A 23,184-nucleotide genomic window follows, 5' to 3' on the forward strand; every position below is an offset into this window, starting at 1 on the left:
CCAGTGCTGGAGGCTTCTGTGCACCTGTCTGGATGGAAAGCCCTTCTAATCTCAGGTGAAACAGCACAACTGGCTAATACTTGCTGTACAATATGTACTGATCACTTCAGGATGCACCAGTCTATCCAAATGGTCTGAGAAACTTTTCAGGTCAGCAAGCTTCCATTCAACCCTGTTGCCCCACCAAGATGGGTGTGTGGCTCTCCCTGCTCCCAAACCCTCCCAAACATGCCTTGTGTTGTGCAGTAACAGCCTGGGTGTCCCTGGACCTGTGGGACACTTCTGTGATCTGATGACTACCACTACAGGAATAGATTCACTTTATTTTTTTCTATGAGCTCCAACATGCAGCTCAGCAGCCATGAGGAAGAGCATGGAGCCTGCACCCAGGGGCAGAGGCTGGAGGAGAGGAAGGTCTGGACCTCCTTCATTTGGTGGTGATGAGTTTTTGGATCAGCTGCTATAAAACATAAATCATTAGCAGAGTACCCAAAGCACCCTATTGTTCCACAACATAGTAGTTGCTAATGGAGACTATATATTCCAATGGAGACTAAAAGTGCATGTGAAAGATAAATTGACTTACAATAAATCCTTATTCCAGTTCAGTTACTAGGATAAAAATCTAATTTTGTCTTGCTCCGTTAAGAGAAAGCTGCTTCCCCGCTCCTCAAAGAGAAAATAATAGTTGTTCAGACCAAAAGTCATGCTGCAATGTATCAAAAATAAGCAGTTTCTAAGAATTTCATATTTTTTGTAACTTCATGTGGTGTGTTTTTCTTCTTCCTGATCAAATATCTGAAACCTTTGGCAAAATAAGAAAAAAAAGAAAAAAATCAAAGATTTCTTACTAACATGGCAAGCAGAAACCTCTGTATTATGTGCAACTATTTTGGTTGGTCTTTCTTGGAATTTGCTGTGAGTTAAATGACCACTGATATGAATGCTTGCAGCAAACAAAGACTGAGATATCAAAGCAATGGTATGATTTTTATTTGTGTGTGTGCTTGTCTCAGCTGATCTCCAGCAGCTCAGCCACAGCAGTTGCTACAGCAGCTGAAGCTTCTCATGGCAATCACTCACACACACGGTGCTGCTCAGCCTGCTGATGGATGAGACACATTTTTCCTGTGCTGTACAGATTCAGAGGTGCTTGCATAAGTGGAAAAGGAAGCAGAGGAGAGCAGAGGAGCTGGGGTGATGTCCATGGGAATGCAGCAGCAATGAGCCCCAGCCCCAGCCTGGGCACAGGGACACCTGCAGCCTCCTGCTGAGCCACAGCACCACGAGGGACAGGTGGCACCTTGTCCCCACAGCACCACCCTCCTCCCATCACATCCTGACCTGCTGGCTGGATACAGCACTGCTCACCCCTGTGTCTGCCAGAGGAACACCAGGAAATTCGGGATTTACAGCTGTGCAGACATGGCACCCACAGCTCCTGGCCTTGTCCTTCTGAGCAGGACAAGATTTGTGCTGTTCCCTCTTTGTTTGAACAAAACAGTACCTCCTTTCAACTTCCTCAGTTTGTCTGAGCTATTTTTAGCAAATTGTTTTTTCACAGTTATATAAATACAGTTTTATTGTATCTACTTCAAGAGCAGCTCCAACCATTTGGGAAGTGTTAGCTGAGGAATCCTTGCTGGAGATGCTGGAGGCAAGCAAGCAGTGCTGGAGCCTCTGCAGAGCAGGCAGGAAACAGGCATGGAGCAGCTCTGTTCTCTGTAAGTCACACAGAATTGGAAATAGCCTTTTGACTGCCCACTCCTCTTCCTCTAGCATCAAGGTGAGGCTGGCTCCAGCCTCCTCCTGTTCTGCTTTCTGGGTGCTTTTGAGCAAATACAGAGTTCATTTTGAATCCAGCCAAGTGTAGTGATTTCATCACTGAATTACATTTCTTTTCCTGTCCCTGGCTGTATTTCTTTTGATTGCACAGAGCTAGACAAGCTCTCCACAAGGCAGGCTGGGCAGTGATGCTGGGGGACACTTGGTGTTTGTTCATCACCAAGTACCAACTCTGAGGTCCCTGTGCAGCTGCCTGTGTCTGAAAGGGAGGATGTAGCTGTGACAGGGGGTTAATTCTCCACTCAAGCCCATAAATCATGCATGTCAACAAGGTTTCTTAGCTCCACCAGACCTGCAATAATGTAGCTACGAGGCTGTGAAGATCTGAACCAGGCTGTCCCCTGCACGGGCTACTGTGAGCTTTGGCATCTGTGCACTGTGTTACACAAAGTGATACACACATGGCTGAAGATAAAAATATTCAAAATGCTCATTTCCAGCTGGAAATAGGGAGCTATTAAAAGAATACAAGAAATGTCCATGCAGGTAAGAGACTGTATGGGAGGGGATGGATGTTCAATGGAAGATGCATTCTGACCAGCTTCTCCTGTGAATTTGGCCCATTGGTTGCCCTTCCATCAAGTTTCACCAGGATAGGTTTGGATTGGATGTTAGGAAGTATTTCTTCATGGAAAAGGTTGTCAAGCACTAGAACAGTCTGCTCAGGGAAGTGGTTGAATCACCATCCCCAAAGGTGTTTAAAAACCCTTTAGGTGTGGCACTTGGTTTAATGGTGGACTTGGCAGCGCTGGGTTAATGGCTGGGTTTGATCCTAGAGGAATCTTCCAACCTAAAGAATTCTGCTGCTCTGTGATCCTATGTCACAGCATCTCAGCAATACCTGGAGCAAACAGCACACAGGAACTGGGATGCAGAGACCAGACCAGCAGCTCCAAGCACTTTCAGCTGGCACAAGGTGCTGTGCAGATGTAGCTGAGCCTGAACGAGGATGGCTGTGTCAGCTCGAGGCACCTGGAGCTGCTGCTGGTGCAGAGCCACAGAGCTGCTGCTGCAGCTGCACCAGCCTGGAACAGGCTCCTCAGGACCAGCACCTCCACACCCACCTGCTGCCACACTGCTGCTGCTCCTCCTTCTTCCCCAGCCAGGAGTCATGGGCATGGAAGAGTGTGCTGCTGCAGGCCAAGTTTAGATGTACTGATGCTCTTCTAGAGCTGTCTCAGCACATACAGCAATTGAGTTAAGAAGACTTTTTCTTTGGGTACCTCTTACTTTGCATTCTGCCCATTCTTTGTTTTCAGATGTTTTGAAACAGGAGGTTTGATTTTTAGGTTTACTCAGCTGGACAGAGTACAGTGAAACTTTTATTTCAGGAGAAAAAAATCTGGCTTCATAGTTTTGCTATAACAAAGACTTGGTTCAAATCTTGCTCACACCTCTCTAAGGGCTGCAGCTTCTTGCAGAAGGAACCAGGTGATGTTGGTTTATCCTGGATGTCCACCCACTGGCAAAAGCCTACTCATGCCCCACTGTCTCCTGGAGGTGCTGGGTCTGGGTTCAGACTGAAAGGTAGCTGAGGTCTGGACCAGAGGCAGCACACTCCAGAGCAGTGCTGACAAGGCAGCACAGCAGCAGCACATATTTTTTCCCACATTTTCCTTAGCCATAGCTACAGAAATGCTGTTTCTTCAAAATGCTGCCTTTCCTAGACCAGCTCTTCTTTATCTTTTACTCTTTAAAGGAAATTGCTGCAAAGGGTTGATTGACAAGATTTGTGAATATAGCTTTTTGTTTATCTACAAACCACTTATACTGTGGGCACTGCTTGCCTATTGCTCATTAGAAACAGATAATACCTATTTTCTAGAAGCTAGAGGTTTCCCAAACATGGTCCATGGTCCATTCAGTTTGTCAGATCCAGCAAACATCCTATCTTTAATCAGTGTTGTAGACTGCACCTCATGAACCTGGTAGCATAAGCCCTGGCAGCACGTGGCACATTTGGATCTGTAGATGAAAATTGATTATTTTGTGTGCACCAGCCTTCAGGAAAGTTTCTGACAGCTGTTGCTGAAATAACAGTATTCCTAGAAAATTATCACTGGCAGAGGCAGGTTTGTTGGTTCTACTTGGTTTATCTTTGTCTGAGCAAGGGAATAAAATCTCTGAAGCATAGGCTGAGATCTTATCAGCCAGAATGCAATAGGCAGTGCCAGTTCCCTGGCACATTTTTTGGGCTGCCCCCACACCAAAGCTCTGAGTGAAAGATACTGGCTGTGTCTGTGTTGCAAATATTTTAAAGAATAACTGTTAGGTAAATAGCCAATTTTTCAGTTCAATGGCTGAGGCAAGCAGTGGAAAAAATAGTTTGGGGATGAACTGAAAAAGAGTTTTTACAGTTTCTATTGAGAAATGGAGTTCCCATGACTTCCCATTGTACTGATTTCTTTAAAGTTAAACTGAATTTTTTCACTAAATACTTTTGGAGTTACTTAGATACTTGAATAACCTTTTTATTGGTCAGCTTTAAACAAGCCTTGTGTTGCATGAGTGGTACAAGAAGTCAGTGCCTGGTTTTCAGTGAGCAGCATGTGTGCTCCCTCTCCCACATGGACAGAATGTAATGACCCAGCTCCTTTGTCACAGCCCCACAACACCTCCACAGCAATATCCTGCTTCCTCTTGGACTCCTGCACCTTCTGTCTCTGATTCTTGTCTTTCTCATGTCCTCAGATCTCTCACTAGTACTCCATTCCTGCCCCAGACATTTCCAAACTCCCATGCTTCCCACCTGCCCAAATGTCTCTTAGAGTCACTTTGCTACAGGACTTGTCTTCACTTCCCTTACCCTTTTAATTATGTGTAGATATATATTTATATACAGACACACACACACACATGTGCCCTACCTACTTTATTTAGCATGAGAGATGCTCCAGAAAAGGCAGGAATGGTGGCATATCTGACATGAGATTTATGCTGACTTGGTTAACCAAGTACTATTAAGGGCTGAATCTCTTTTGTGGCTTTGCCTTAGTGGAATTGCATGCTAATTTTTTAAGTTCATACATTAAACTCCAAAACACTTCTGGGAGTTTTAAATTTTTATGTTAGCCTTTGTTAAATTTCCTTGAAATTGGACAACGGGTTTAAAGATTATTAGAGAAGGAGATTGATAAACAAGTGGGAAGATAGGCAATGTAATTGCATAAGGAAATTATTCTGATGGGGAAATTAGAAATTTTTGCTTTTGGATATCAAAATGAAATACACTAACATTAAAAAAATCCAAGTAAAGTAAAGCTTAAATTCAAGACTCATCCTTTAAAAGCCATCCAAGAGCCATCCTTTGCTTCCTGAAACACAATTGCCCATTGAAATTAGAGTCTGTTAAAAAAGGGTCCATTCTAGGATTTATGTGGGTTTAAGACCTAGCTGGTGCATTTCATGCCACAAGGAATCACAGTTAAATTGCTGAAACTAAAGTCAAATTTCTGAATATATTGATTGCTGTTGAGATAGTCCTTCTGTCACTAGAAAATGGAAGACAAAGGAAAATCATAACTACTGGAGACTAAATTTCTTGAAAACTTGGAAAAAGAAATGTTGTGTACTAGGTCAATTCACTTGATTAATACAAAAGCATTCCAATGGAAAGGTGGAGTGGGAATGCCAAGAGACTGCTGTACTTTTCAAGGCAGGCACATGCCCAGGAAGGCTGAACTTTGGCTGTCTCACAAAGCCCTGCCCAAAATCAGCAGCTCTGCTGACAGGTTTGCATGGCACCCTTGTCCATCACCTGCCCAGTCTTCAAGGACAGTCCTGCCAGGAGCATGGACATTGCTCAGAAGAGACCTCACTTTTTGGGTGCATCATATCCAATACTGACAACCTGCTGCTCAGAGAGCTGGGAGGCAGGTCCAGGTAAATTCCCTTTCTGGCAGCAGGTAGTAGACAGATAAAGGTGGCAGATCAAGGATGAAGTCATCCAAAGCTGCACATGTTCTGCATTTCCCAGTCTCCTATGATAGAATGCTTACCAGCACAGGGTTAATATACATGTTTTTTTTATTTTTGTTATTGCATTAGTCTACTATCAATTGTGCAGAAAAAACCTTTTCTTACATACTTCAGCAATCAGTCATTCTCCAGACTCAGTTTTCAGTCAATTTTTGTCAAATATCTGCTGTACTTGAGTCAATGATCCAGAAATGAAAAGTTCCAACTACCTCAAACTGTCAAAGCTATCCAGTTCACAAATTCCACTCTTATAAAAAGGCACAAAATGTTAACTAGACTGGACAAGTGATGAATTGCTGTATTCTTTTTTCTGTTAAAAAAATGGAATTAGTCAATGCAGTGGGCTATAGCTAAAATAGCCCATATACACCTTTTATATGGTAATATCCACCTCTTAAAGCATGCTAAGAACAATAATATTTTTAACTGGTAATACTTAGAAAGCAATATTAGGCACACATTTAAAAAATCCCTTTAACTTCTGATTTTCATCTGCTTAAATGATGATACAATCTCTTTAATTATGAAAAATTGAGAAAATTCCTGGTCCTGGGATTATGAAAGTTGAAGCTCTTAAATAAAATTGAAATAAAGATATTTGCTAAGCAAATGGTATTTATATACATGCTCTATGAGAAGAGAGAGGAGAAAGACAGTGAAAAACAAGAATAAAGGAGAATCAAGGTAGAACTGAGGCACAGCCCAGGAAATCTGGCAGGGGAAGAAAAATGAATGTTTAATATTATTTTTAAAATGTCTAGTTTGAAAGAAATTTACTTTCTCTCTCTGCAACTCTTTTGATGGAGACCTTAATTTACATCAGAAGGCAACCTGACTATGGGTCTAACAAACAAAGGCTGAAAACTGTGATTTCAGTGCTCTGCAGAGCTTTAGAGAACAGTCTGAAGAATAATGGCACAGAATGCAATGCAGCTGGAGTGAGGGCAGATGCTGCTGAACCAACCTGATGGGTTTTAGGTGTAGCTGCAGAATATAAAACCCAATCTAAATAGCACACAGTGTGCCAGGGTGGGACTGATGTCAGTGCCAGGATCCCTTGCAGTGCTCACCCATTTCCCTGCTGAGGGAGGTGTGCCTGTGCTCCCTGTGCTCCCTGTGGCTCCCAGGCTCTGCCCATGCCAGGGGTTCCAGAGCCCTGTGCCCAGGCTTGTGGCAGCCACAGAGGGCTCTCTGGGAAGAGACAAGCACAGAGGCTGAGAGGATGGTGCAGCTCAAAGCATGTGTGCTCACAGCCATGGACACAAAGTAAGGATTTGGGTGGAAAGGGAAATAACATGAAGATGCTGCTAACCCTCCCCAACGAACCAACTGGACCCAGACTCAGACTGCTGGTTGCTGTTTTCCTTCTGGACCTCACACACCATCAACTTCCCTTCCTAGACTTCTCTTTGTATTCCTTCATTAAGTCAGACCTAGTCTTTGCCTGAGAATGGGCTCCCTTCCAAAGCAGACACCCTGAGAGAGCCAGAGAATCAAGAAGTGCCTTTGCACTTCCTCTTTGCATGCAGCTCCAGCTTCCCCAGTGCTTCCCAGGCTGCTCTTTCAAAACCAGTTCCACAGTACAGAGAGCAAAGGGCAGTGTTAGCCTGTCTGCAGAGGTGTTTGAGACTCTGTTGGGTGAGCACATACTCTGTGTATATCTGCAAGTACATCAACTGCACTAAAAGGCAATGGATGAGCTCCAGTTGGACTTAGGGAAGAAGGTGACACCTTGGTAAATTGTTTGAGACCAGGATCTTACACAGAAATTACTCCAAAGTATGAAATCCTATGTAATCCTCCGTACTTAGCATTTTAATAACATTTTTATACCTGTATTTGTGTCTGAGTACAACTCTAGTGCCTCTAACCTTTGTGAAAACTGCTTGATAGATGAGCAGACACAGGCTTGAATGTCAGCTGCTCACTAGTGTATAAATGATTGATCAGTGTATAAACCTGCTCATCTTCTGGCATCATTGTAAACAGACAAATTCTAATCATTTCACAGAGCCTTTTTAGGGATTTATTTAAGGTAAACTTGTCAGTCCTCTACAGGAAAAAAGTAGAGCTGATGGTTATAGGGGGAGATTTATTTTACTTAATAATGTGTCATCTTTGTCCATATGGGCTCAGAATTAACATCTACAGAGCAGCAGGGAACACACATACAAAACTGAGGCAGACAAAGCAGGGCAGTCTTGCTCTTCAGACAGTTCTGCCTCTGCTTGGGAGTGCTGAGGCTACATGGCACTGAAAACCCAGAGATTTTCAACCATCTTTTTAAATTCAGCAATAGGATTCTGCAGGCTAGTTCTGAAAGGACACAGGAATAACCCCTTAATACTGATACAAATTTTTATTCTCCCAAGCAAACTATTCCTTAACCATTTGGAATTACTTCTTTGCATATTGCTAAATCCAGAATTTCTATTAAGGATGCATACACAGTTTTGTGGCTGTTCCTATAAGTACAGCACTTTTATTTGTTGCCAGCATGGCTTCTGTACTGAATTTCCAATCAACCCTTTGACAATTTTTTCTTCTCCTTGGCATTTGAAACACGTTGAATGATTCCTAGCACACTTCCACTTTCTCCAGTAGACCAATACTTGTCTCTGCAGGATATATGATGTCTGATCTTTATTGCTTTATCAGTTTACTTGCAAGGGGTCAGCCAGTTGTTATTGTCAGCTATGATAGTTCTTCAAAGGAAATGTGGATGTATTTGATACATATCAAACATCAAAACACCTGAAAAATGTTTTGAATCTCTGTGGCCAAGAATTAGCATAAGTAAGATCCATGACCATTTAAAATCATATGAATTGCTCTGATGGCTAAAACTTACTCCTGTCTACAATATTTACTGGTTTCACTGCCCCTCTCCTCTGCATAATCAGGTCTAAAATGCCCAGTGGAAAAAATTGGAGGATTTTGGTTCAATAATCTATTTAAGAATAAAAAGAATAGTAGTAAACATTTTGCATAAAATGAGCCCGTTTTAGTTATGCCAGTTGAATTTGGTTTCTGAATGTGCTCTTTCTGAAGTAATCACTAAATAACAGAATTACTGTACTCTGCAGAGATTCCAGATGCATCCATTTTAGCAGGCATTTACATAATACTGCTATTTTTCTCAACCCTTACCTGGTGTGGTCTCATCTTTCACATACATTGTTAGGGTAGAAATGTAAAAGTACAGCTAAACTATTGTCTCTGTATTCAGGAAGCAAGAATATTTCTCCCTTTATGTGTCATAAGCAAAGCAGGTGGATTTCTTCAGTATTTTAAGATGGTTGTCTACTTGCTAGACCCTACAGTGGGCACTCAGGGTCTCCAGCTGCAGCAGACAGTGGGAACCAGAGTAATGGTCTGGTTTGTGTCAAATGCTGACCCCTAGAAGGGTGCAAGTGCTTGGAGATGAAAGAACATTTTAAGATAATAACTGTCTCGGTGTCCACGTGCCAGCTCATTATCATCCTGAAAATTTTTGGATTTACAAAACTAGGGTGAAAGTGGTTTGTAAAATCAAATGTGCTGCAGTGGTGTAAATACATTTAAACAGGATTGCATCTAAATATCTGTTTTCAGTTTGAGTGGATTTCGTGGTAAATGTCCTTGAAGTAGGTGCACAGAAATATTTCTGACAACTGGAGTGCTTGCATGCCATATGTCTGAAAGATTAAGCATAATAACATGGACTACGTGATATGAACAAAATAACTGATTTATTTTAAAAACATTATTTAGAAAGAAATAACCTCCAGATATAATAGATAGGAAAAACTTTGTTAAAATGCCTTTGTATTATAATTTCACTTTTTTTAAAATTGTGTATCTTTCTACCAAATGAAGCCAGGACATACCTACAGCAATCTTAGTGAATTTTACTCATCAATGTCACATCTCTGTTTCCTCTTCCACTGTTGTGTTCTGGTGTTCTATCAAGCAAAACTGTACAAACCATCAAGGTCATCAGACAGAAACCTCAGAAGTCCAGAGCACAACTCTAATTTTCAGCTGCAGCAAACTTGAGCTAAGCAAGGTCATGCTGGAGCCAAGGAAATAAAATATGTGTATTTTACCCTAGTCTGGGCCTGTCCCAGGGCCAGGCTTCTCAGACATCCAGGGAGAGGTCAGTGGGAACAACAAACTGGAGTTCACCAAGCTTGTCATTCAGGAGAAGATGAGGGACTCAACAGAAAGTCCAGATCAACTCTGTGATGGTCCAGAAATAACATGAAGAGTTTTAATGTTCCAGACTAAATCCATATATTAATGACTGGCTAAAAAGATCTACACTGTTAGCATCAAGCAGGTCAACCTTTATTTTATACTGAAGTATTTTGTACCTGTAACAGCAAGCAGGAAGAGCCAGATATCTCAAATATCTCATTAGCTATGACTTGAATGTCTCCTTGAATATAACTTTAGTAAACAGGGCTGTTTGCTTTGCTTTCATTTGGATTTTTTGATAGCTCCTTTATTCTAAAACTACTGGCAACAGCCTTCATTTCTGTTCTGTGCCCAGAAAGAAGGAGGTTGCCTTTAATGATTTTCAGGTGTTCTGCTTGAAGATAGAAAATAATTCTGGCAGTAGGAAACTGCTGGAGAAGGACCACAAGAAGTTCACAGTGGAATGAGATATTGAAACTAATGACTTTTTAAATCATGATAAAGATTTCCAAGAAAACCACTGGAACTTGCTGCAAGAAGGAGCAATTATAATTTAGTACTACAGGCTTCCTCTGTGCAGATGATGACAAGACATCAGGGCTGGTAGAAACATAAGGACAGCTCAGACAGCTCTTGAAAATGGTAGGCTGGACTGGACAGCAGAAATGTCCTCTCAATAGCTACAGCTGTTGGCTAATAGCTTACAGCTCTCAACAGCTGTTTCCAGTCACAGTCCAGATTCTTGGCACAAACCTTCATTATTTCATCATGAACACTTTTTTGGAAATCATTAATGCAGGGCAGCTGAGTCACAAGCTCTCCCATGCTCTGATGCTCCTTATGCAGATATGGTTCCTCTGAGTGAGGAAGAGGGATAGTGGAGTATCACAATTTTGTGTTTCACTAATACTACCTGGAATGAAATACACATCAGTTACTTCCCTTTTGCATTTCTATGTGGTGAAATATCTCTGATTATTTTGTCCAGACTTCAAAACACCATTTCTAATGCAGCTGCTAGTGATGGCACAGTCATACTTGTTACCTTCTAGTTCTGCAAACATGGTCTTGCTTGTAACAAGGCATAGTCTTCCTTTCAAATTAATAACACAGATCTCCTGATCTGTCCAGGCTCACTATGGACTCCTCTTGACCAGGCTGGAGACTTGTTTGGGGCCTGTAGCAGCACTGTCTAATGTCTTTATCCCCCATTCCCATGCATCTTGCCCCTCTGCTGCACTACAGAATTTTTCAGCTAAGCACAGAGCCTGTTCAATGCACTGAGTTACCTATACCATTTAAGAAGCATTTTTGAGGCTGCCTAAGCTTTTTGCTGCAAGCTTTCCTATAAGACCCCATCCTGTACGTCCCTCATATCATGAGCTCATCAAATGGAATGAGAATTTCTTTAACTGGGCTATTGTATGAGAGGCCTTATAGAAGGTAACAGCAAGTGGGATACATCTTCCTATGAGACAGAAAGCAATTCACTGTGTTCTTCCTTCATTAATCAGTGGGGAACTAGGGCTCTTTATTCATGGGCTCCATCTTCCATAGTTAAGTAATTAATGCATGTGTTTAGGACTAATTTTACTTTCTCATTATAGAAAGTAGAGCTGGAAAGGAACTGTTGGATCAGCTGATGTATCAATCAGTACTAGTGCAAGATTGACCTTTATTTAATAAGGTATTTTAATCAGCTTTTGACTTTTAGTCTTGATGTCTCATTTGCCTCTCCTTAAGAGTATCATCATTTAGCATATTGGCAAAGTAGTTCCTTGACAAAATACTTTTACCAGACCTTAATCTTAATCATATTTTAATAATAATTTCACCATCATTTACCTTTCCTAATTCATATTTCATTGCTGAACCACAACATGTCAACAAAGTCAATCTCATTCCTTCCCATTTAAAAGACAGAGAAATGTAAAAATCAAGTGATAAATCCAGTATGAGAATCAGAAATCAAACTCTGCTTTCTGAACACCACTCCAAAACTTTTGTTTTAGTTCCTATCAATACCAGGAGAAAAATCTAAGTAGCTTTTTGCATACATATGCATGTGCTTCTCACAAGCTCATAAAGCCAAAACCAGACATTTTCAAAAGGAAGACCTTAAAGTGTCATCTAAGTTTGTGTCAAAACCCCTTGACTTCTGATCTTAGTCTCCCATTTCTTCCCCTCGCTTTCTATTAAAACCTCTAAAATACTTTGTCATTAGAGATCAGGGTTGGAATCTGCAAACTCTCTACCTAAGGAGTGAACACCCTTAAGCTGAGGGGAGCAGAAGATCAGTGTATATTTACTGTAGACTGCTGTGGTGGGGGGTGAGCCAAAAATCCTCTGGCTGGTGCTGTTCTGCTTTGTGTGACAGAATTCCACACACACTGGGCAATAGAGTGCATGGCTCTAAGACACTGCACAGGAAGGCTCTGGATGTGGTCCAGTGACTGTTCATACACTCCTTGGATGAAACTTCATACTGTGGGCATAGATCCTACAGCAGTGGTATGAATACCTTCATTCTGGAGAGATTATATTCTGTTTGGTGCCAAACACAATAAAATCTCCATGTCTATCTTCATATTTTCTCTTTTACAATAATTTATATGTCTGAAATCACAGGAAAATAGTTGCTATTATCAAAAGAAGAACATTTTTGGGGAAAAGTATAAAAAAATCTCTTTGTTTGGTTTCTAGCTGCAGGTTTTTAGGTGAAATATGTCTGGTGCTACTTGTTCTTTTACTCAGAGTTACTTGGAGCTCATTGTGGAGGTGATACCTGAAGGAAAATAGCTTGTAATTGAACAAGGAAATTAACAGTGGTTAATTGCAGTGGTGCTATGCTAGATGAGCCACTTAACCATTGAAGCTCAAAGAGAGCATGTGAGTTCTTCACAGCTGTGACAAAACTTTATTCTTGGTTGACATGGCAGGGAATCATGCTTTGAAGCCAGAAAAGGGGGCCAGGACTTCCCAGGCTGGAACCTATGACTGTGGGCTCCTAACAAGAGTCTGATTTTGCCTTTTCAGAGGAGGGTGCCTTAATACTTATTTGAAGCAAGAGGACAAACCTTTTAACATAGTCCCAGGTTCCTGTGAGCAGCTGCAGCCTGGCAAGAGCACGTGGTGGACTGTCTATAGCAATCTATCACAGATGCCTCCTCAATGAGTGTCTTGGGTATTTCCCTTCCCAAATGGGAACTCAAGTGGTTGGATTTGTTCTGAGTTCTTAATCACCTTAAGTGCTTTGACCAAAAGGCCACACACCAAAGCTGCAGGAGTCTGAAGTGGGTGACTCAGAAAGAAAGGAGGGAGGGGGTCAGCAACATGAAGAGAAGCACCAGTCTGAAAATGGGAAGAGACTAACAGAAATCTTGCCTTTCATTTTTGAAAGTATTTTTATTATTGTAATGTGCATCCTAACAGAAATGAAAATGAGCATAGACTGACACATATTTTTTGTGTATCAGGAGGAGTTAGGGGTACATAACTTCTTGAGAATGGGACAATATAATTGTGTTGGACAGAGAACTTGGGCATGTAGGGGTATGTATGGTGTTCTGTCTGCATTTGTACTTTTTATTACTATGAGGGCTGCTTATAATTCTTATATGTGTTGTAGCTATCTGGGAAAACTTAAATTTGGTCTCAATATTCATATTAATATACCTAATTTTGAACAAGTTGGCCTGAATGTTTGTGAATGCACGCCATGGAAACTACTTTCTGACAAGCAGGTGTCTTAGGTTGCAATGCAAGATATAACCAAAAAGTATGTATTCTATTACCATCTGCTAAAAACAGGTAGGACAGTGTTCTTTATTTCTTCCATGACCCATCCCTCATAACTCCAGGGGAGATATCTGCTGTTAATGGACCATTGAGTCTCACTGCATGACTGGCAAAATTACATCATCCCATTGGGAAATGCTCCAGCCAGGGGGAGGAGCCAGGCATTCCTAACTAAATATAATCTGAGATTTGGAACACCACAGTCAGCCTTTTTCCACTAAATTCCCAGAAGACCAGACTTATTCACACATCTACACCACCACTAGACCTTCAAAGGGAAACACCACCCTTCTACAAATTCACTGCATCAACTGAGCTACATCTGTCACTCCAAAAATACTGCAGTTTAATCAAACTGCTGCCAACACCCTGACTGACAGGGTGTCAGGTGAGATTCTGGCTCTGTCAGTGTCTTTGTACTACTACATTTTATTTCTGTTTTTCCTATTAAGTTGTAGGTTTTTTAAATTTATACACATTAGCAAAAAACCTCTTATTCCTATTCTCATAACTTTGCCTATGAGCCCCTTAATTTCAAAATAATAATAATTCAGAATGAAGAGGTTTACATTTTCCATTCCAAGGGAGACTCCTACCTTCCTTAGCAAGCACCTGTCTTTCAAACCAGAGCAGCAGGGCTTTGCAATTTTGCAGCAGTTTGCATGTTCACTGCCTCCTGAGCTATTTTCCTTTTGAAGGATGGCAGCTGATGAGCATTCTGTCCTGTCATCCCTCCATAGGGCAGGTGAGCTCCTGTCACAGCTTCAGATTCAGCTTTTGCAGGTTTCCTGTTGCAGCAGTGATCCTGTGGGTAGGCTGTTCCTGTTTGGAGATGATTCTCTAGCTAAAGGTGTGCAAATCCCCTTGCAATGCTACTTTTTTTTTTCTTTTCTTTTACAGAAAGATGCTTTATCACCAATAAACAATATCCTCTTGTTTTCTGCCCTTAAGCATGTTTATTCTGCAGAGCTCAGCCTTCAACAACCTGGAAATTAAGGGAGGTGAAGTGTCAATTGCTGGCAAGTTCTGGGTTGGGCATCCTGCACTGAGCTCTCTGCAACGTGGCTGTTGGGAGCAGCAGGCTGTGCTTTGAGTCCATGTGAGCTACAGTCACTGGAAGGTAAACAAATCCTTCCAATTTTCTATCTCCCAGCTCCTTTTACCTATTTTAGCTCTAGACTTTAGCTCCAGGAAATCTATGATGTAAATTCCTATTTTGTGACCATTGCTTGCATTGCTTACATGGGCCCCAAAGATGAATCAAATGTTAAACATAAACGGCTTGTGAAGCTGTTCTGTCCATTGGAAAAACCACAACTGCTCACAAAGTGCATCTTCCACCTGCCCTGACTGATACTACCAAACAGGATAATGTCTTCTGAATGCTCTTGTATTTATCATTCATAATGCAGATCATATTACCACTTTCTATCATAAACATAGTTGCCTTGCATTCTCAATTTATTTTGGAAACTTCTCATTTGGTCTTGTCTACTTCTGTGCAAAACTTAAATTTTGTGTCATTAAGACATTACAGTTCAAAATGTTAAAACATGCAATTACACCACACATCAAGGCTTATGCCTGATGTTGATGGGTCACTCAAAATGGGGTTGAGGATGCTTAAAGCTAAGATGAATTCTGGCTATTTTTGTTAGTACCCTGTATGACATTACTTTAATGATATACAGGCCTTTAAGTCATTACCATTAGCTCCCATAAATTAAAGAAAACCATGCAATACAGTTCTCTCCCCTCCTTTGCTAATGCCATGAAGATAACAGGCAAGTCTTATAAATACCTTTTTTCCCCTTCAAATGTCAGTTTTTAAAATAAAAAACATATGAATTATTGTATAAAATTTGTAATATTAGGAAACTGCATTAAAGAGATTATAAGCTGAAGAAACTCTGCCAACTTGAGTTACAGTTCTGTAGCTGTTTCTGACATGAAAGCCTCATGGTAGTTTGCTCTCACACCTAAGCAAATAAGAAATGAGCAAGCACTATTTTTATCATGTAGTGGAAAAGGAAACTTTCATTTATAGCTAAACCACAGCCATCTTTTGCCATGAATAATTTTAACAGTCAAATTCCTTATTTACAAGCATTCATTAACCTATGTAGATATACAGAACCTTAAGCATCAAAAGCACAGAGCAGGTGGACAATTCAGCATGGTAATGGAAACTACAGAGAAGTACAGCTTCTTCTTTATCAGCCATCTTCTCATATTTTTTACCATCCTATTGTGTTTCATATGCATTTAACTGTTTCCTTGCCAACAATGCCCAGACAGCTGTGGCAACAGGTACCTGCTCAGCTACCATAGACTCTCATTAATGAGCCTGTGGGAGCTGATCTGCATCAAAGCCTCCAGACAAAAGTACCTGATTAAGAAAACAACTGCTCAGGTGTCTGATCATTGCCTAATAATTTCTTGCACTTGAAGGTTTTTTCCATATAAATGAACACTCTTGTGATTCTCATACTTAATTTATCATGTCTTACCCACTGCTGAGCTAATGCATCATGTCACCCACATGCATGGGGCAAAGTCCCAGCAGCAGAGGATGAGCTGACAGGGCAAACAGAGGCTCCTCTCAGGTCCAGAGTTAATTGCTCTCTAGGTGCATTCTCCTGTAAAGCCATGATGGAGCCATGACTGTCCCTTAAGGGGACCCTTTTCTTATCACAGGTTATAAGTTATTCAGGCCAGCACCACCACAAAGGGGAAGGAGTCACTGGGATCCCATCCAAGGGACAGCCATGACCACCCAGAAATAGGTTTTGTCCCTTGGAAGGCAGCAGCAGCAGCACAGGGGCTCCTCTCTGAGAAAGGGACATTCCTCATCCATACCTGCTAATCCAGAAGCAGAAGTCAGCCCAAGCCTGAAGGGAGATCTCATGTAGATGAGGAGGGGGAAGAAAGGATGGGAGGGCAATCTAATACTCATGGTTATAAGGGCTTTGACTTCACATTGGAAAGCTGAGGGTAGTATTGTCTATATCCCTACTCTTATCTTTTTGTTTATATGGGAGATATGCTAGTGCTATTTGCATATGGCAATATTTTCACATCCTGACCTCTTCCAAGAGATGCATGGGTACTCTGCATGTGAGCAAATGCTGATGAGTAGTTCTGCAGTATCTCTTAATCTGAGAGGGGGCAGGGGATGTAGTTTATGGGGTAAATGTCAAAGCACTCATGTATATTGAGTGCACAGGGGAACAGATTCCTCTTCTGTGTTCTGCTGGGTCTCCTCGGGGCTGAAGCTGTGCCTGGTGGTGACACATGCAGGTGGGTAAATGCTGGGGGGCCCAGGGGGATTTAGACTTGCCCTGTTGCTGCTTAGCAGAAGCTTTTTGTGACAACAGAGGAGACAATGTCCTTTTTAGAAGCCAAGGTGATTCTTTTTCACTTAATTTGAAAGACAGTTTAAAAAGTGGTGATCATTAGGCTTGATTGTGAAGGGCAAAGTGGGGTAGGTCCCTTTTTTTTGAGTTCTGGTTTGTTTTCAAGCCAGTGGTGTGGTATCTTTCTGTGTTTAATCCAAGGAAATTGAGCTGCTGAATGATTTTTTCTGACATGCTGAGGACCAAATGTTCTGGCAGGGGTTTGTGCCAGCGATGTGAGAGGTGATGAGGCTCCAGAAGCTGTTTTTTGCTCACACAGTGCCAAAACAGATGCACTTCTTTGATACAAGTAGTGTTGGGTACATGAGCTCTTTATGGTATAGACAAATCAGACATAGTGGTGATGCCAAAGCACTTGTGGCATAGCTGTGAATGCCCTTCTGATAAGCACTTGGATTTCAAATGCAGATGAATGTTATCCTTACAGGAGGGGTCACAGGGATAGCCCTTGAAGCTGGTGCCCTCAGTTTACCTGCAGGACAGATGCACACCTGCAATTGCAAGTGGCACACACTTTCCTTAACTCACAACATTAGCAGGCTCCACCCAGGTCTGGAGTCATATGTGATATTCAATCTCCAAGTCCATTTATCTTTGGGCTGAGGGTGCTGACTGTGATCCAGCAAGCAGGGGTCACTGCACTGGTGCTGCCAGATAATGCTCCTTCTGGAACAGGACTGAGACCAGCTATTTGCACACAACACAGCCTGCCAAACAGCAATTGGTGGTGAAAAGCTCCTGATATCTTTGCTATTATTAGAAGCAGCCCACAAAATTCCAAAGGTGGTAGATGAGCTGAAGGCAGAATCCTGCTCTTGGGAACAGTCAGTGAAACTAGCAGGGGATCAATTTGGAACAGATAAAAGAAAGTACTTCTTTAGCAGTCAGTAGTGAGCTTCAGGAACTTGCTGCCACGCAGTGCTGGAGAAGCTGACAGTATCAGCAGGTTTAGAAGGGATTAGACAGATTCAGGGACAACAGGCCCATTAAAAAGATAAGGCAGGGACATGCCCTCTGTGGTATCTATCACATCAGATACTCAGCTGGGATGCTGCAGGAACACAAGGGAAGGGGCTGCAGAAATAAGCTGCTGCTGAAAAACATCTCTCTTCTTGCAACTGTGTGATAAATTACTGGTCCAAGCCAGTTTCATGTACTTAATTTAGAAATGAGTTTTATCCCCAAAGCACTGCATGAGTATTCAGTTACTACAGCATCCTCGATTCCCATGAGCTGACTCATGAGCTCAAAGCAACACACTCAAGCAAGAGCAAGGATGCTTCTTCATTCCAGCCTCTGATCCCTGGCCCACCAGTCCTTGCTGTATGGGCAGTCCCATTCCCCAGCTCATTGCCAGCCCCAGCACTGCCCCCTCACTGTGTGCTGTGCTAACTCATATCCCATATTACAGACACTCATTATATTGCAAAATCCTAAAGGAACCAAGTGAACAAATCTTGCATGGAGTACAGAAAAAGATGGAGACAGTGAAAATTGAATGCTAATGAAATACTGTACAAGTGACAAACAGTAATATCCCATCCACAGCTCTAAAAGTTAAGACAATGCGTAGTGCAGAAATTACATCAATTTTGAGCTTTCTTAGATTTTTGGAGGCTGAAATGCATAACTTCCTCTGCCCCTTGCATTTATTCTTTCCCAGCAATGTAGGAAGTAAGCCAGCATGCTAACTTTTAAGCATAAAATAAAATGAAATAAAATTGATTATTGTTTTTAAGAAATTGCCCTTGAGGCCACCCAACAATAGTGTTTCTAAAGCAGTCCTACCTTTGTTTTCCAACTTGAGCTCCTCTGCTAGCAAGCTGTCTTGTCTGTTTCCAAGCACAAATGCCAGAAATGAGAGGATCAGGGCATCCAAGATTCCAATAATTGCCAGGATATAGGCCCAGCGGACTGAACAAGCCCCCAGCGTGTACTTGTCTGTCTTTTCACCACACATCCGTTTTACCTCATCTGAATCCCAGCCATCAGGAAAAATCATACAACCCAGGACGAGACAGGCAGCTTGGAGAAAAAAAGAAAAGGAGAACAATGGGATAATGAGACCAAGCTTTCATTTTGATGAGAACCTACAAAGTTATCATTAAAGCAATAGACTTTTTCATCCTGAGCTCCAAAGCAAGGCTACTGAAAAACAAGTCACGGAATTACATGCTGTGATTAAGTATTTAATATAAAAAGATGCAACATCAATTGCACACCTTGCTTAAAAAGCTGTTACACCCTGAATCCCTGGTCAGGGTTTGTACCAGTACAATGACATTTTCCTCGCAATCACAATTACTTCAATGCAATATCAAAGGACCACACAAAACCAAAAGGGAAAATGGTTAATAACCTGGATGTTCAAAGGTAACACTGGATTGCTGTCAAGTTGTCAGGCAAACAAGCAGTTTAAAAGAGAGGAAAAAACCTACCTATCATTTCTGTTAATCTGCCCTTTTATCCCTAACCCATAAGCACTGGACTTGCTCACTATCCACCCAAAGACAGAGCTTGATACATTCCAAGTGCTGCCTCGACAGTGCCTGCCTGCTCTGTCCCAAGCCCTTCATGATGACATTCCAGTCATGGGAGCTGTCCCACCACATCTGTAACTGCGGTGAGATCAAAGCCCTGTGACTGCACACACATCTGTAACTGCAGTGAGATCAAAGCCCTGTCACTGCACATCACATCTGTAACTGCAGTGAGATCAAAGCTCTGTCACTGCACTCAGATCTGTAATTGCAGTGAGATCAAAGCTGTCACTGCACATCACATCTGGAACTGCAGTGAGATCAAAGTCTGTCACTGCACTCAATTCTGTAACTGCAGTGAGATCAAAGCCCTGTCACTGCACACACATCTGTAACTGCAGAGAGATCAAAGCCCTGTGACTGCACACACATCTGTAACTGCAGTGAGATCAAAGCTCTGCCACTGCACATCACATCTGTAACTGCAGAGAGATCAAAGCCTGTCACTGCACACAGATCTGTAATTGCAGTGAGATTAAAGCCCTGTCACTGCACACACATCTGTAACTGCAGAGAGATCAAAGCCCTGTAACTGCAGTGAGATCAAAGCCCTGTCACTGCACACAGATCTGTAACTGCAGTGAAATCAAAGCCCTGTCACTGCACACACATCTGTAACTGCAGAGAGATCAAAGCCCTGTGACTGCACACACATCTGTAACTGCAGTGAGATCAAAGCTCTGCCACTGCACATCACATCTGTAATTGCAGAGAGATCAAAGCCCTGTCACTGCACTCACATCTGTAACTGCAGTGAGATCAAAGCCCTGTCACTGCACACAGATCTGTAATTGCAGTGAGATCAAAGCCTGTCACTGCACACAGATCTGTAATTGCAGTGAGATTAAAGCCCTGTCACTGCACTCAGATCTGTAATTGCAGTGAGATCAAAGCCCTGTCACTGCACTCAGTTCTGTAACTGCAGTGAGATCAAAGCCCTGTCACTGCACTCAGTTCTCCAGCTCCTCCTGTTTGTCCTCCATTCTGCCAGCATTGGTGTGCAGGCACTTTATGGAAATATTTGATTGTGCTGATATCCCAGCAGGAGTGCAAAGAGGTCCCCCAAGTCCTGTCCTGTGGCTCTGTCTTTGGCTGCTTTTGCTTTGAGATGCTCTCTCTTAAGCCTCTTTTTGTTACTGGGGTGGTTGCTGCTGTTCTCTCCTTCCCACATCTTATGTCTGTAAAGCCTGGCTATGTCCCCATTCCCCTTCAAATCCAGTTTAAAGCTCTCTCAACAAGCTCTGCGAACTCCTGACATAAAATTCTTTGGGACAGGTGGACCTTGTTTGTTGCCAGCAGGCTTGCTGTTATATACACTGACCTATGATCAAAAATCTCCAAATTTTTCTGGTTACACCTGTCTTGAAGACAGGTAGAGTCACCTTCAGCAGAAGAGGACAGCATACAAAAATAAAGTAGCATAAGAAAATTCTAAGAATAATGATTATGTTGAATGGGTTAATTGCTTAGTTTTTGTTGCATTTAAGAGAATCAGAAAATCAATATTCTTTCAGTAATTACCTGTAGTGCCTTTCTGCCTTGAAAACAGGCATATTTACATCATTAGCCCTTCTATCTTAGTATGGCTGATGAGATACAATGGATCCTAAACCTTCTTTTATAAGTCTTAATATTATATTGATACAATATGCTCAAAATTGCAGGTAAATGTGCTAATTGAAAATAATGCATTGTCTGGCTTTCAGCCTTTTATGTTTTTGTTTAGTTAGACCTCTGTTTGGAAATGACAATTTATACACCAACAACCAACAGCTGCTGTCACTGTGGGTTTGGTTTCTTCTTGTTGTGACAGGTTTCTTGTCTTTTCTGGACAAGTATAGGCACTATCATCTTACATAACTCTCATGCCCACAAAATAAAAACAGACTTACACTGGATCAATATGACGAGAGACTGGAAGAGGGATGTGTAAAGAGAGTTCAGGAATGGTAGTTTCCTTTTGACAGCTACACAATTGCTGGAGACAATGTCCTGAAAGCATGTCTGCAGAAAACATCTGGCATGGGGTAAAAGATGCACCCAAGGCATTTAAAGAGTTCCTCCTGAACAGCTAATTTGTGTGAAAATTAAGCAGCTTATAATACTTTCAAGGGCAATTAGGCTTAGAAACACGGGTGATTAGATAATGACCAATCTACTCAGAACATGCAGGTTGGACAAATTGTAAATTACGTATTGCCTGCCTTAACTCATTTACACAATTACATAAGATCTTTCAAAGTCTTAGAGACAAACAGTACAGTAATTTATTTTCTTGAGCTGGTTACACACACTTCCAGAAAGTGTAGTTGCCCCCACACCTAAGTTTCCCTCATACTTGCAAGGAACTCCACTCAAATGATGTAGCAAATCTGCAAACTTCTTGTGTTCATGAAAATGTCCATGTTCACCCAGCTAACTGTTGACAAAGTTTCATTTACCATGTAAAAGCAGCTACCAAAGCCAGTTTACTTTTATTAATCGTCCTCAGCATGTGAAAAAGAATAATGCTCAGTTAATGATCAATAGATGTGGAATTTTTCTGCTAATTGTGCATGAGTAATTAGCAAATACCAACATCTCTGCCATTTTTTATTGCACAGCAAATCAGACACATTCTTAGTACTTCCTGAAAGTAATTTAACTTTGTTCTTTTGCACATAGGTAATTAAAAAAATGGGCCCTTATCTCAGGAATTCAGTGTACAGCTTCCCAGCTGTGTTCCTCAGATTTCCAATTAACTCATCTGTCCTGAATTCTGTTCCTGCATTCTTTGATATACTTGTTTGAATTTCTGGAGTAATTCTGTTGGTTGCAGCTGGAATTCTTTTGGTGATAACACTCACAGGTAAATGGTGTCTGGACTAGATTCCTTTGCAAAAAGACAGTTATCAAGGAGAGGTTATTATTACTTTCTCTTTTCCCTATACATTTTAGGTGCTTTCTATAAGATGACTACTTAGTCAACATCTTCAGGTGCAGGAATCATACCTTACCTGTAGAGGGTAACATAAGTAAGATTAGTCAACCCTGAGTCTTTATTTGTTAAAGGAATATTTTGGACTGAATGCCTTTAAGAATACAGACTTGCTCAACATTGCAAACAGTAATGAGTCTTTTATCAGCTACAAGATTGAAAAGACAGATATGAAATCCACCTACAGATTTACTTTGTATTGCTAGAAATTTTTACATTTAAATTCTGCTGCAGAGGATTGGAAGATTTTTCTCTAAAAGAAAATTACTTTCAATTTTATACAGATTTGTAAAATGGAAATAATTTTTTGCAATTTCAGTGAAACTGCTAAGAGATGATTTTATAACACTGACATTGGTCCCATATCTTCATCTAACTTCCACTGTCTGCAATGTTAATGTTACTGAAATGGAAATGTAACAAAAGCTACTACTGTTTTACTACTAAGTAG

The 23,184-nt window shown here is 41.4% G+C and overlaps 1 protein-coding gene across 2 annotated transcripts in view; it reads right to left on the bottom strand.

The window, feature by feature from the left end:
• Positions 1-23,184, bottom strand: part of LHFPL3 (LHFPL tetraspan subfamily member 3) — a 229,474-nt gene that overhangs the window by 57,821 nt on the left and 148,469 nt on the right. For both annotated transcript variants that reach the window (XM_056482556.1, XM_056482557.1), the window contains exon 2: positions 19,005-19,241. In XM_056482556.1, coding sequence (XP_056338531.1) covers positions 19,005-19,241 — 237 coding nt within the window. The remainder of the gene's footprint in view (positions 1-19,004; positions 19,242-23,184) is intronic.

This window comes from Oenanthe melanoleuca, chromosome 1A (assembly GCF_029582105.1).
Source record: "Oenanthe melanoleuca isolate GR-GAL-2019-014 chromosome 1A, OMel1.0, whole genome shotgun sequence".
Classification (NCBI taxonomy): Eukaryota; Metazoa; Chordata; class Aves; order Passeriformes; family Muscicapidae; genus Oenanthe; species Oenanthe melanoleuca.